The 16,037-nt window shown below is 42.3% G+C and overlaps 1 protein-coding gene across 2 annotated transcripts in view; it reads right to left on the bottom strand.

The window, feature by feature from the left end:
• Positions 1-16,037, bottom strand: part of ITPR2 (inositol 1,4,5-trisphosphate receptor type 2) — a 285,461-nt gene that overhangs the window by 228,950 nt on the left and 40,474 nt on the right. For both annotated transcript variants that reach the window (XM_073567437.1, XM_073567438.1), the window contains exons 2-3: positions 11,581-11,651; positions 46-161 (exon numbers count right to left, since the gene is read on the bottom strand). In XM_073567437.1, the coding sequence (XP_073423538.1) occupies positions 46-161; positions 11,581-11,651 (187 nt within the window). The remainder of the gene's footprint in view (positions 1-45; positions 162-11,580; positions 11,652-16,037) is intronic.

The following is a 16,037-nucleotide window of genomic DNA, read 5'->3' as shown; positions in this document are numbered from 1 at the left end:
TAGGTTTCTGGGCCGGTGATGGGACATGGCAGCCCGGGGACTGACCTGTAACTTCTTCAGTAGCGCAGCTTCGGTGTTGTTCCCTTGTTTCGCCTGTTTCGCCTTCCAGAATTGCTTCTGAGCGGAGTATCTGTTCATGGGACAGACCTTAAAGAGACAATCTGCGAAGGAGACACAAGACCTGATTAATACCGAGGCTTACGGTGCACTATATGGCGGCACACTCCTCCACGTGAAATATTGAAACCCCGACCCCCCAAAAGGAGACTTTACAAACTTTCTAAATTAAAAGTACAAAGTTGTTGAGAAAGTCAAAGTCACCTCCCCCTCCCCCACCACTAGTCGGCGACTAACGGAAGGACACTGTGTTATTTGTTGTCCTTGCGGCGCCCCGGTATCTAATCTGCGTCTGCAGCTGCTGTTTTCCCAGATCATATCAAAGGGCTGCGGAGCTGCGAGAGCAGCGGCGACGTGGAACGAAGCGGAACAGTGGCCGACGGGGACAGAGAGAAACTGACACTTCTGAAAAAGACAGCCAGATTTTTCGAAAGCGGTTTCGCCTTGGAAAACATCGTCACATGCACATACCCCTTAGTTCTTAAGCAGCGGCTGTGTGCACACGGGAGTAACTTTGCTGGGGTTTTCGGAGCTGAAACGGAGCAAAACCTCAGGGATTTTGAAGAGGATTTGGGAGAAAAAAACGACTTCAAATGCCCTTTGAAGAAGCTTTAGATTCATTTTGATGGGGAAAACGCTCCCACGGATCACACGGTGTTCATTTTCCTACCAAATGGAAAGAGAAGCAGCCATGTTTTCCCGATTTCGGACAATCCCTTTAATTGGGACCGAAAAGCGCCTTAAGACCTGGAGATTTTGTGCCATGAGCTGTGCACATTAACTCCAGTAACCTTGCAGCCTTCAGATGTCCTTGTGCCGCCGCCCGGGGTAATTAGCGGCTGTTATTATCCAGAGACCAAAAAACAAACAGAGCGGCTTCAGCGGCGACTCACGTGTCTGTGCGGGTAACGGCTCGGCGCAGGCAGGAACCTTTCTTCCTGATGGAAGGACAATTACCGGTTTGTTTCGCTGCCGTGTAAAACACTTGGCTGGTTGTTGTCGCTCACTCAGGTGCACGGGAGCCGTCATCTCCCCCAATTTTTTATTTTTTTTTTAATTCCCCCCCCCCCCTATTAGTGACCATTTTTTGGAATTAAAGGGATATTCCCAACTTGGACATTGTTGGTGTGGAATAAGAGTCTGACGGACGAAGGTCCCACTTCACAGGACGAGAAGCCAATGAATCATCTCTAGACCCCAAATATGGAGAAAGGGAACATATAGAGGGGCTCTACACACACACCTACGCAGAGTTTGTTAGTCGCTTTAGTTATTTGGGGATTTTGTTTAATTCTCTGCTTTTCTGGCCAATTTGTAACAGATTTCGGACAACCCCTTTAAATTTTTCGAAAACCCATTTTTACATTCCTTTTAAGAAAGGGAAACCCCCCTCAGCCTCGGCTTATTAGAGGGGTTATAAGGAGCGTCCCTCCCCCATCTGGAGGACCCGGCACGTCTTTACAACCCATTGATTTGAATGTGTTTTGTTGGTGTAATGCCGCGTTTCGCCAGCGGAGGCACTGCAGGGAAACGGGAGCTGTTGCTTCCAATTTCTATAGGAGATCACAGCTGATCGAGGGGCCATCAAAATGTAAAAGCCCCCTTTAAATAGGCGAAGGTTTTCAATATGGCACACCTTGTTTTACAAAACTCTTCTAAAAGGGATCATTAAAGGGGATCAGGGGCCTTATCAGAAACGTTTGCGTCGCTGCCCGTTTGATGCGGGTTACCTTCACTAGCAAGAAAAGTCAGTTAGGGGACAGGAAAAAAAAAAAAAAAAAAAGCATTTCCCCTTTAAGACTCAACCCCCCCCCAAAAAAAAAAACCACATTTAAAGGGATCGTGACCAGGAATTTAGCTTGACAGCTCCATTAAAGGGTTTGTTTTCAGCTCCATTAAAGGGTTCGTTTTCAGCTCCATTAAAGGGTTCGTTTTCAGCTCCATTAAAGGGTTCGTTTTCAGCTCCATTAAAGGGGTTGTTTTCAGCTCCATTAAAGGGGTTGTTTTCAGAACCATTAAAGGGGTTGTTTTCAGAACCATTAAAGGGGTTGTTTTCAGCACCATTAAAGGGGTTGTTTTCAGCACCATTAAAGGGGTTGTTTTCATCACCATTAAAGGGGTTGTTTTCAGCACCATTAAAGGGGTTGTTTTCAGCTCCATTAAAGGGGTTGTTTTCAGCTCCATTAAAGGGGTTGTTTTCAGCTCCATTAAAGGGGTTGTTTTCAGCTCCATTAAAGGGTTCGTTTTCAGCTCCATTAAAGGGTTCGTTTTCATCTCCATTAAAGGGTTCGTTTTCAGCTCCATTAAAGGGTTCGTTTTCAGCTCCATTAAAGGGGTTGTTTTCAGCTCCATTAAAGGGGTTGTTTTCAGCTCCATTAAAGGGGTTGTTTTCAGCTCCATTAAAGGGGTTGTTTTCAGCTCCATTAAAGGGGTTGTTTTCAGCTCCATTAAAGGGTTCGTTTTCAGCTCCATTAAAGGGGTTGTTTTCAGCTCCATTAAAGGGGTTGTTTCAGCTCCATTAAAGGGGTTGTTTCAGCTCCATTAAAGGGTTTGTTTTCAGAACCATTAAAGGGGTTGTTTCAGCTCCATTAAAGGGGATGTTTTCAGCTCCATTAAAGGGGTTGTTTTCAGCTCCATTAAAGGGGTTGTTTCAGCTCCATTAAAGGGGTTGCTTTCAGCTCCATTAAAGGGGTTGCTCTACTGATACAAACCCTCACTTTAATAGTTATTATAAGAGAGTACTCCTGCCCGTTGCTCCTCCCAGCGACTCATTAGCGGCGCCTCCAGTTTGGGCAGACAACTAGCGCCATTTAATACCCCCAAATTACTGTCCTCGTAGGGGGTTCCTCTGTTTAAAAAATTCCTACTTTTCTTGTCTGCAGGGTCACCTGATCAAAAGTCGATCACACGATTATCAGCGATCAGCTGCAATGGGTGGGAAATAACTGTTCTGTTTCTCTGCAGTGCCTCCGCTGGAGGAATGAGGTATTACACTGAAATTATCAATAGCCAGTCTATGGAATGGACGGATGTGTCGGGTCCTCCGGAGCAGGAGACGCTCTTTACAGAGGACTCGGGTCTCTGATACCAGACCTCCGGTGGAGGGTCCGGGCCTAGAAGAACTTCTGGGACAATGAATGGTTAATAATTCCTAATACTGAATAAACTCCAGGTGTGAATGGAGCCTCGATCGTATCTGCGAGGGATCTATAATCAGTGACTTTAGCTTTGCTGTATTGCCTGCTAGCTTCTCCTGACTCATGGGATACTCATGATGCTAGTCTACGTCTCCACCATGCTTTACACTGCAGGCATCACATTTTTTTTTCCACTTTTGCTCTCAGCTCATCCTCCTCCTTGCGTTTTATAATCCTGAGTGACAGGACTTAGGGATCTATTTACCGAAACCGTCAGATCTATTTACTCGCCCAAAGCCGACAGAGAAGAACAATGTAAACAGTGCACACAATGGATTCCCAGCGACTGTGACCCCGCATCCGAAAGTGACACGCGGGCGAGAGGAAAGCACACAAAGGATTAAGAAATGGAAGAGAAGAACGCTGCACCCGGGGCCACGGGTCGCGCATAAAAGTCTGGAAGACGAAAGCAAGGCGGCCTGAGCCTCGACTCACCTGCAGACAAGAAAAAAACCTGTATAAAAAGTCTACACGCCCCTGTACAATGTCATGTAGAAGAATCATTTCATTTGACGTGTGTACAAATCCACTGAGAAACCAACAAATAATTTTGTGGGGGGGGGAGGTAAAATAATGTGCTTGGATAAATATTCACACCCTTAAACTAATACTTTATTAAAGTCTTCTTTATGACAGCAGTCTTTTTGGGTCATGGCACATCTAGAATTGTCAATATTTCTCCGCTCTTTCTTGCAGTAGCTCATCATCTCTCAGCTCGTGGGGGCATCTCCTGTGTAGAGCGCCCTCTTCAGGATTTCCCAAACTCTGATATTTTAGAGATCCTTTCTCATGTTAATTTGAAGGTTGCTGCTATACTGAAAGGTGAAATTCTTCTTCATCTTTCACTTTTTATCCTAAAGGATTTGTTGGAAAATTTACTGATATTTGGAGCGGTTCCAAATTCCCTCCACCATTGTAAAAGGAAAACATCATCCTCACAGTAAGGCATAGTGGGGGCAGCAGTATGGTTTGGGCTGGTAAAACATCACCTGACCATAATGCTACTCCCACCATGACTCACTGTGGGGACGGTGATCTTTTGGTGATGCGCAATGTTGACTTTGCACCTATTGGAATTATGGCCAAAAAGTTATGAGACAAAACACCTTCCTCACATGCTTTTGGCAGACGTGATGGAGGTTTTGGCAAAATATACCAGGGCATGTATGTTTTCTTAATAATAAAAAGGTTTCTGTATTGACCCCACACACCATACATATGAAGAATATGGGCGATCGTTGTCACACGCAGAACACAACCAAGAATTGTCAGAAATGTTTATGTTACCTACTCTTGACTGATAACTTTCTCACTATGAGATGCTTTTGCTATGTTGTCAGCTCGTTACCGACCAGAAAACGTCAGGAAAATCTTGCTAGAGCAGCAAAACTGGGGTTAATCAGAATCCCTATAAATGATGGTGGTGGTCATGCGGTGACTGCTATGCAACATAAGGGTAAATGTGACTGGATAATTCTCAACACAACATCCCCAATTATAAGAGGGTGTCTACACTTTTGTAACCTCATTATTATAAACTTGTTATTTTTAATTCCCCCCTCATTAAGATTTCAATTTATTTCTAATTGAATTTGTACAAATTATGGGAGAAACTAGAAGCTCGAAAAACGTCAGAAACGAGATCTTCTTGGTAGCATTTTTCTGCATGGCAAAAACCTGTCATTTTAACAGGGGTATGTAGACTTTTTACATTTCTTGTATATCCTGCATTATACTCCAGAGCTGCACTCCCTATTCTGCTGGTGCAGTCACTGTGTACATACATTACATTACTGATCCTGAGTTACATCCTGTATTATACTCCAGAGCTGCACTCACTATTCTGCTGGTGCAGTCACTGTGTACATACATTACATTACTGATCCTGAGTTACATCCTGTATTATACCCCAGAGCTGCGCTCACTATTCTGCTGGTGCAGTCACTGTGTATATACATTACATTACTGATCCTGAGTTACATCCTGTATTATACCCCAGAGCTGCACTCACTATTCTGCTGGTGCAGTCACTGTGTACATACATTACATTACTGATCCTGAGTTACCTCCTGTATTATACTCCAGAGCTGCACTCACTATTCTGCTGGTGCAGTCACTGTGTACATACATTACATTACTGATCCTGAGTTACATCCTGTATTATACTCCAGAGCTGCCCTCACTATTCTGCTGGTGCAGTCACTGTGTACATACATTACATTACTGATCCTGAGTTACCTCCTGTATTATACTCCAGAGCTGCACTCACTATTCTGCTGGTGCAGTCACTGTGTATATACATTACATTACTGATCCTGAGTATCCTGTATTATACCCCAGAGCTGCGCTCACTATTCTGCTGGTGCAGTCACTGTGTATATACATTACATTACTGATCCTGATTTACCTCCTGTATTATACTCCAGAGCTGCACTCACTATTCTGCTGGTGCAGTCACTGTGTACATACATTACATTACTGATCCTGAGTTACCTCCTGTATTATACTCCAGAGCTGCACTCACTATTCTGCTGGTGCACTCACTGTGTACACACATTACTGATGCTGCAGGTTGCTGTCTCCATGTGGGGGTGCTCTTGACTGTTGCTGATGGAGCCGGTTGTGTCAGGTTCTACATGGACGTGCAGGAACTCGCTTGTCAACAATTATTCACTATTCAGTGGAACAGAACAAATGGTTCCAATAGAAGCAATTGTGACAAATGAGGATTAGGTGATTGTGTCCGGAGTGTGAAAGGTTTAGGGTTCAAACAGCTACTGACAATGTAAAGTAAAAAAAAAAAAAAAAAAGGTGTACTGCCCCTTTAAGAAATGTATTCTTGTTATTCTAGATGACCAAAATAATCAGGTTATTTCTCTATTAACCTGATACTGTAAAGCCCGAAAAAAAAAAAATAAGTAAGTACATGTAACACAGATGTGCTGAGAGTCACAACTCAACCCTGATAAATGAGGAGTCAGTCACCCGAATCATGGAGAAATAAATGACAGCAGCGAACAAACATGGAAACCGTTCATTTACAAACATTCTCGTCTCCATGACGATCAAACAATGGTCAAATACCGTATAGCGTTACCATCTCTCCTGCTAAAGAATGCAAGGTCTCCAGAGTTGTGAGGAAACCCGTAAACGTGTCAGATATGTACAAAAGTCAGCAATCCATATTATCATCAATAGGGAGCAGTATTATAGTAGTTATATTCTTGTACATAGGAGCAGTATTATAGTAGTTATATTCTTGTACATAGGAGCAGTATTATAGTAGTCATATTCTTGTACATAGGAACAGTATTATAGTAGTTATATTCTTGTATATAGGGGCAGTATTATAGTAGTTATATTCTTGTACATAGGGGGCAGTATTATAGTAGTTATATTCTTATACATAGGGGCAGTATTATAGTAGTTATATTCTTGTACATAGGGGGCAGTATTATAGTAGTTATATTCTTGTACATAGGAGCAGTATTATAGGAGTTATATTCTTGTACATAGGAGCAGTATTATAGTAGTTATATTCTTGTACATAGGGGCAGTATTATAGTAGTTATATTCTTGTACATAGGAGCAGTATTATAGGAGTTATATTCTTGTACATAGGACCAGTATTATAGTAGTTATATTCTTGTACATAGGAGCAGTATTATAGTAGTTATATTCTTGTATATAGGAGCAGTATTATAGTAGTTATATTCTTGTACATAGGAGCAGTATTATAGTAGTCATATTCTTGTACATAGGAGCAGTATTATATTAGTTATATTCTTGTACATAGGAGCAGTATTATATTAGTTATATTCTTGTACATAGGAGCAGTATTATAGTAGTTATATTCTTGTATATAGGAGCAGTATTATATTAGTTATATTCTTGTACATAGGAGCAGTATTATAGTAGTTATATTCTTGTACATAGGAGCAGTATTATAGGAGTTATATTCTTGTACATAGGAGCAGTATTATAGGAGTTATATTCTTGTACATAGGGGGCAGTATTATAGTAGTTATATTCTTGCACATAGGGGCAGTATTATAGGAGTTATATTCTTGTACATAGGGGCAGTATTATAGTAGTTATATTCTTGTACATAGGGGCAATAAGTACTATAATACTGCCCCTATGTACAAGAGTATGACTAATACTCTTGTACATAGGGGCAGTATTATAGTACTTATATTCTTGTACACAGGGGGCAGTATTATAGTAGTTATATTCTTGTACATAGGGAGCAGTATTATAGTAGTTATATTCTTGTACATATGGGGCAGTATTATAGTAGTTATATTCTTGTATATAGGGAGCAGTATTATAGTAGATATATTCTTGTACATAGGGGGCAGTATTATAGTAGTTATATTCTTGTACATAGGGGCAGTATTATAGTACTTATATTCTCGTACACAGGGGCAGTATTCTAGTACTTATATTCTTGTACATAGGGGGCAGTATTATAGTAGTTATATTCTTGTACATAGGAGCAGTATTATAGTACTTATATTCTTGTACACAGGGGGCAGTATTATAGTAGTTATATTCTTGTACATAGGAGCAGTATTATAGTAGTTATATTCTGGTACATAGGGACAGTATTATAGTAGTTATATTCTTGTACATAGGGGGCAGTATTATAGTAGTTATATTCTTGTACATAGGGGCAGTATTATAGTACTTATATTCTTGTACATAGGGGGCAGTATTATAGTAGTTATATTCTTGTATATAGGGGCAGTATTATAGTAGTTATATTCTTGTACATAGGGGCAGTATTATAGTACTTATATTCTTGTACATAGGGGGCAGTATTATAGTAGTTATAGTCTTGTACATAGGAGCAGTATTATAGTAGTTATAGTCTTGTACATAGGGACAGTATTATAGTAGTTATATTCTTGTACATAGGGGGCAGTATTATAGTAGTTATATTCTTGTACATAGGGGCAGTATTATAGTACTTATATTCTTGTACACAGGGGCAGTATTATAGTACTTATATTCTTGTACATAGGGGGCAGTATTATAGTAGTTATATTCATGTACATAGGAGCAGTATTATAGTACTTATATTCTTGTACACAGGGGGCAGTATTATAGTAGTTATATTCTTGTACATAGGAGCAGTATTATAGTAGTTATATTCTGGTACATAGGGACAGTATTATAGTAGTTATATTCTTGTACATAGGGGGCAGTATTATAGTAGTTATATTCTTGTACATAGGCGCAGTATTATAGTAGTTATATTCTTGTACATAGGGGGCAGTATTATAGTAGTTATATTCTTGTACATAGGAGCAGTATTATAGGAGTTATATTCTTGTACATAGGAGCAGTATTATAGTAGTTATATTCTTGTACATAGGGGCAGTATTATAGTAGTTATATTCTTGTACATAGGAGCAGTATTATAGGAGTTATATTCTTGTACATAGGACCAGTATTATAGTAGTTATATTCTTGTACATAGGAGCAGTATTATAGTAGTTATATTCTTGTATATAGGAGCAGTATTATAGTAGTTATATTCTTGTACATAGGAGCAGTATTATAGTAGTCATATTCTTGTACATAGGAGCAGTATTATATTAGTTATATTCTTGTACATAGGAGCAGTATTATATTAGTTATATTCTTGTACATAGGAGCAGTATTATATTAGTTATATTCTTGTACATAGGAGCAGTATTATAGTAGTTATATTCTTGTATATAGGAGCAGTATTATATTAGTTATATTCTTGTACATAGGAGCAGTATTATAGTAGTTATATTCTTGTACATAGGAGCAGTATTATAGGAGTTATATTCTTGTACATAGGAGCAGTATTATAGGAGTTATATTCTTGTACATAGGGGGCAGTATTATAGTAGTTATATTCTTGCACATAGGGGCAGTATTATAGGAGTTATATTCTTGTACATAGGGGCAGTATTATAGTAGTTATATTCTTGTACATAGGGGCAATATTATAGTAGTTATATTCTTGCACATAGAGGCAGTATTATAGTAGTTATATTCCTGTACATAGGGAGCAGTATTATAGTAGTTATATTCTTGTACATAGGGGGCAGTATTATAGTAGTTATATTCTTGTACATAGGGGCAGTATTATAGTAGTTATATTCCTGTACATAGGGGCAGTATTATAGTAGTTATATTCTTGTACATAGGGGGCAGTATTATAGTAGTTATATTCTTGTACATAGGGGCAGTATTATAGTACTTATATTCTTGTACATAGGGGCAGTATTATAGTAGTTATATTCTTGTACATAGGGGCAGTATTATAGTAGTTATATTCTTGTATATATGGGGCAGTATTACAGTAGTTATATTCTTGTATATAGGGGGGCAGTATTATAGTAGTTATACTCTTGTACATAGGGGCAGTATTATAGTACTTATATTCTTGTACACAGGGGGCAGTATTATAGTAGTTATATTCTTGCACATAGGGGGCAGTATTTTAGTAGTTATATTCTTGTATATAGGGAGCAGTATTATAGTAGTTATATTCTTGTACATAGGGGGCAGTATTATAGTAGTTATATTCTTGTACATAGGGGGCAGTATTATAGTAGTTATATTCTTGTACATAGGGGCAGTATTATAGTAGTTATATTCTTGTACATAGGAGCAGTATTATAGTAGTTATATTCTTGTACATAGGGACAGTATTATAGTAGTTATATTCTTGTACATAGGGGCAGTATTATAGTAGTTATATTCTTGTATATAGGGGGCAGTATTACAGTAGTTATATTCTTGTATATAGGGGCAGCATTATAGTAGTCATACTCTTGTACATAGGGGCAGTATTATAGTACTTATATTCTTGTACACAGGGGGCAGTATTATAGTAGTTATATTCTTGTACATAGGGAGCAGTATTATAGTAGTTATATTCTTGTACATATGGGGCAGTATTATAGTAGTTATATTCTTGTATATAGGGAGCAGTATTATAGTAGTTATATTCTTGTACATAGGGGGCAGTATTATAGTAGTTATATTCTTGTACATAGGGGCAGTATTATAGTACTTATATTCTTGTACACAGGGGCAGTATTCTAGTACTTATATTCTTGTACATAGGGGGCAGTATTATAGTAGTTATATTCTTGTACATAGGAGCAGTATTATAGTACTTATATTCTTGTACACAGGGGGCAGTATTATAGTAGTTATATTCTTGTACATAGGAGCAGTATTATAGTAGTTATATTCTGGTACATAGGGACAGTATTATAGTAGTTATATTCTTGTACATAGGGGGCAGTATTATAGTAGTTATATTCTTGTACATAGGCGCAGTATTATAGTACTTATATTCTTGTACACAGGGGCAGTATTATAGTACTTATATTCTTGTACATAGGGGGCAGTATTATAGTAGTTATATTCTTGTACATAGGAGCAGTATTATAGTACTTATATTCTTGTACACAGGGGGCAGTATTATAGTAGTTATATTCTTGTACATAGGAGCAGTATTATAGTAGTTATATTCTGGTACATAGGGACAGTATTATAGTAGTTATATTCTTGTACATAGGGGGCAGTATTATAGTAGTTATATTCTTGTACATAGGCGCAGTATTATAGTACTTATATTCTTGTACATAGGGGGCAGTATTATAGTAGTTATATTCTTGTATATAGGGGCAGTATTATAGTAGTTATATTCTTGTACATAGGGGCAGTATTATAGTACTTATATTCTTGTACATAGGGGCAGTATTATAGTAGTTATAGTCTTGTACATAGGAGCAGTATTATAGTAGTTATAGTCTTGTACATAGGGGCAGTATTATAGTAGTTATATTCTTGTACATAGGGGGCAGTATTATAGTAGTTATATTCTTGTACACAGGAGCAGTATTATAGTAGTTATATTCTTGTACATAGGAGCAGTATTATAGTAGTTACATTCTTGTACATAGGGGGCAGTATTATAGTAGTTATATTCTTGTACATAGGGGGCAGTATTATAGTAGTTATATTCTTGTACATAGGGGCAGTATTATAGTAGTTATATTCTTGTACATAGGGGCAGTATTATAGTAGTTATATTCTTATACATAGGGGCAGTATTATAGTAGTTATATTCTTGTACATAGGGGCAGTATTATAGTAGTTATATTCTTGTATATAGGAGCAGTATTATAGTAGTTATATTCTTGTACATAGGGGCAGTTTTATAGTAGTTATATATGATATGTTTTTCGGACACAAGTGTTGTTCTTACCTCTGAACTTTTTGGGCGGATTGGCCAGGTCTCCGGCTTCTGGATGGACCACACATCTGTCATCCACCAATCTGGAGAAACACAAACACAATTTGATATGTAAGGTGCAGCAAACGCGGAAATATTTACAAAGCGAAGGATGATGAGACGCTCAGATAAGGAGCCATGACTTATGTAAGGACTGTACGGCTAAACAACGCATGGGGCTATGGGGATATGGATTGTTGATTATCTTGTCTACCGCCATATTGTGCTAATGTATAAAGCCGTTAAATGAGGAAATACCGTAATTGTAAAATGTAGCTCCAGGATACTGATCTGAAAGTGAGACTGTAATGAGAGAAGCACGGTGGTCCGCGGACCTCTGGGAAGCCATAAGCCTTTTCTATGGCTGGCATCATATGGCTGCTCATATGACCAGATGGCTCCTGTGCATAAAGTCATAATCACTGAAGTGGAAGGGAATTACTGTACATATCAGTGCACAGGTGGGACTATGGCACACTGGGTTCTGCACCACGAGCTGCACTTTGGGCCCCATGTATGGCCGACAGCAGTGATGATTGGCAGCGCCGTTACATCACCAGTAGAAGATGAAGGAATGGCGGGGGACCCAGAAGACACCACCAACTGGAGTATTGTGCTGCCCGACACTGTATGATGGGCGGTATATTATCTGGCACTGAAAGCGAGGGCTGTGGCTGGATATGTAGGGGGCACTCAGAGGACACTGAAAGTGAGGGCTGTGACTGGATATATAGGGGGCACTCAGAGGACACAGAAAACGAGGGCTGTGACTGGATATATAGGGGGCACTCAGAGGACACAGAAAACGAGGGCTGTGACTGGATATATAGGGGGCACTCAGAGGACACTGAAAGCGAGGGCTGTGGCTGGATATGTAGGGGGCACTCATAGGGCAGTGAAAGTGAGGGCTGTGACTGGATATATAGGGGGCACTCAGAGGACACAGAAAACGAGGGCTGTGACTGGATATATAGGGGGCACTCAGAGGACACTGAAAACGAGGGCTGTGACAGGATATATGTAGGGGGCACTCAGAGGACACTGAAAGCGAGGGCTGTGGCTGGATATGTAGGGGGAACTCAGAGGGCACTGAAAGCGAGGGCTGTGGCTGGATATATAGGGGGGCACTCAGAGGTCACTGAAAGCGAGGGCTGTGGCTGGATATATAGGGGGCACTCAGAGGTCACTGAAAGCGACGGCTGTGGCTGAATATATAGGGGGAACTCAGAGGGCACTGAAAGCGAGGGCTGTGGCTGGATATGTAGGGGGAACTCAGAGGGCACTGAAAGCGAGGGCTGTGGCTGGATATATAGGGGGGCACTCAGAGGTCACTGAAAGCGAGGGCTGTGGCTGGATATGTAGGGGGAACTCAGAGGGCACTGAAAGCGAGGGCTGTGGCTGGATATATAGGGGGCACTCAGAGGTCACTGAAAGCGACGGCTGTGGCTGAATATATAGGGGGAACTCAGAGGGCACTGAAAGCGAGGGCTGTGGCTGGATATATAGGGGGGCACTCAGAGGTCACTGAAAGCGAGGGCTGTGGCTGGATATATAGGGGGCACTCAGAGGTCACTGAAAGCGAGGGCTGTGGCTGGATATATAGGGGGAACTCATATGGCACCGAAAGCGAGGGCTGTGGCTGGATATATAGGGGGAACTCATATGGCACCGAAAGCGAGGGCTGTGGCTGGATATATAGGGGGAACTCACGGCACCGAAAGCGAGGGCTGTGACTGGATATGTAGGGGGAACTCATGGCACCGAAAGCGAGGGCTGTGACTGGATATGTAGGGGGGCACTCAGAGGTCACTGAAAGCGAGGGCTGTGGCTGGATATGTAGGGGGCACTCAGAGGGCACTGAAAGCGAGGGCTGTGGCTGGATATGTAGGGGGAACTCATATGGCACCGGAAGCGAGGGCTGTAGCTGAATATGTAGGGGGCACTCAGAGGGCACTGAAAGCGAGGGCTGTGACTGGATATATGTAGGGGGCACTCAAGAGGGCACTGAAAGTGAGGGCTGTGACTGGATATATAGGGGGAACTCATGGCACCGAAAGCGAGGGCTGTAGCTGGATATGTAGGGGGCAGTCATAGGGCACTGAAAGCGAGGGCTGTGGCTGGATATATAGGGGGCACTCATAGGGCACTGAAAGCGACGGCTGTGGCTGAATATATAGGGGGAACTCAGAGGGCACTGAAAGCGAGGGCTGTGGCTGGATATGTAGGGGGAACTCAGAGGGCACTGAAAGCGAGGGCTGTGGCTGGATATATAGGGGGGCACTCAGAGGTCACTGAAAGCGAGGGCTGTGGCTGGATATGTAGGGGGAACTCAGAGGGCACTGAAAGCGAGGGCTGTGGCTGGATATATAGGGGGCACTCAGAGGTCACTGAAAGCGACGGCTGTGGCTGAATATATAGGGGGAACTCAGAGGGCACTGAAAGCGAGGGCTGTGGCTGGATATATAGGGGGGCACTCAGAGGTCACTGAAAGCGAGGGCTGTGGCTGGATATATAGGGGGCACTCAGAGGTCACTGAAAGCGAGGGCTGTGGCTGGATATATAGGGGGAACTCATATGGCACCGAAAGCGAGGGCTGTGGCTGGATATATAGGGGGAACTCATATGGCACCGAAAGCGAGGGCTGTGGCTGGATATATAGGGGGAACTCACGGCACCGAAAGCGAGGGCTGTGACTGGATATGTAGGGGGAACTCATGGCACCGAAAGCGAGGGCTGTGACTGGATATGTAGGGGGGCACTCAGAGGTCACTGAAAGCGAGGGCTGTGGCTGGATATGTAGGGGGCACTCAGAGGGCACTGAAAGCGAGGGCTGTGGCTGGATATGTAGGGGGAACTCATATGGCACCGGAAGCGAGGGCTGTAGCTGAATATGTAGGGGGCACTCAGAGGGCACTGAAAGCGAGGGCTGTGACTGGATATATGTAGGGGGCACTCAAGAGGGCACTGAAAGTGAGGGCTGTGACTGGATATATAGGGGGAACTCATGGCACCGAAAGCGAGGGCTGTAGCTGGATATGTAGGGGGCAGTCATAGGGCACTGAAAGCGAGGGCTGTGGCTGGATATATAGGGGGCACTCATAGGGCACTGAAAGCGAGGGCTGTGACTGGATATATGTAGGGGGCACTCAAGAGGGCACTGAAAGCGAGGGCTGTGGCTGGATATATAGGGGGCACTTATAGGGCAGTGAAAGCGACGGCTGTGGCTGAATATATAGGGGGAACTCAGAGGGCACTGAAAGCGAGGGCTGTGGCTGAATATATAGGGGGCTGTTATGAATGAGTCACCGAGAAGGAAAAACAAAAACAAGCTAAGCCACAGAAAACCAGAGAGGTTGGTAACTAAGCGGTTTGCTTGACCCCTGATTCTATCCACACAACTAGCAGTAGCCATGGAGCGTACCTACGATGATCCTAGACGCCTCGTCACAGCCGGAGAACTAAATAAGCCTAAAGCAAGAAAAGGGGAAATCTAAACTGCCCCAGAGCAGACCCCAAAGGAATAGACAGCCCCCCACATGTATTGTCGGTGAGACAAGAAGAAAACACAAACACAGATAGAAAAATAGGCTGAGCAAATGATGGGGCCACACTAACTAGAAAGGACAGGAAAGGAAAGATGCTGTCTGCAATAACGCACAAAACCCTGCCAAAAAATGTCCAACACTTTCCGATAACAAAAACCCTGAAGTCGCTAGACTTCAATTCCCTATATCAGCACTCTGGTATATTCTGAAGACAGAGCAAAAAGAGACCAATCTGATCAGGGACAAAAAACAAACTGGCATAAACGGAGACATAAGAATGGAAATTCAGCACAGCCCCAGAAGGGGCTGGCTGACCACAAAAACTGAGTAAACCAGACCAACTCTCATGTGAAAAAATAGCAGAGCACACTTAGCTTGAGAAGGCAGGAACAGAACTGGAAACCAGAACCTCAGGGCAGGAAAAAAATCACCAGCACAAAATTAGGGAGTCGGCTGTCTTAAATCCAGTCAGAGACTCCTGATGTCCACTCACGGTCCTCCTCCTCAGGTGGCAGGTCTCTGCCATTTAGATCAGCTTCATTACCTACTGTCACCACTAGAGGGAGCCCGAATGGAGAACTCACGACTCCTCTGTCAACACAGCCAGCTCCACCACCCTCACCAGAAGCCAGAGGTAAACCAGAAAATGAGTTCACAACAGTGGGCACTTAGGAGGACACTGAAAGTGAGGGCTGTGGCTGGATATATAGGGGGCACTCAGAGGGCACTGAAAGCGAGGGCTGTGGCTGGATATGTAGGGGTTCCTGGAAGGGTTATGAAAAGTCAGCACTGTGACTGGGCTGTAGGGGGCACTATTTAGATGCATTTTAGGAGGTACAATGCCCATTGCACGTTCATGGAGCCAATGTGGCTGGCAAATGGCGT

Source organism: Dendrobates tinctorius, unplaced genomic scaffold (assembly GCF_039654945.1).
Source record: "Dendrobates tinctorius isolate UK_male_01 unplaced genomic scaffold, ASM3965494v1 ptg000020l, whole genome shotgun sequence".
Lineage (NCBI taxonomy): Eukaryota > Metazoa > Chordata > Amphibia > Anura > Dendrobatidae > Dendrobates > Dendrobates tinctorius.
Note: the sequence above shows the minus strand (reverse complement) of the source record. Positions and strands in the feature narration are given on the sequence as shown.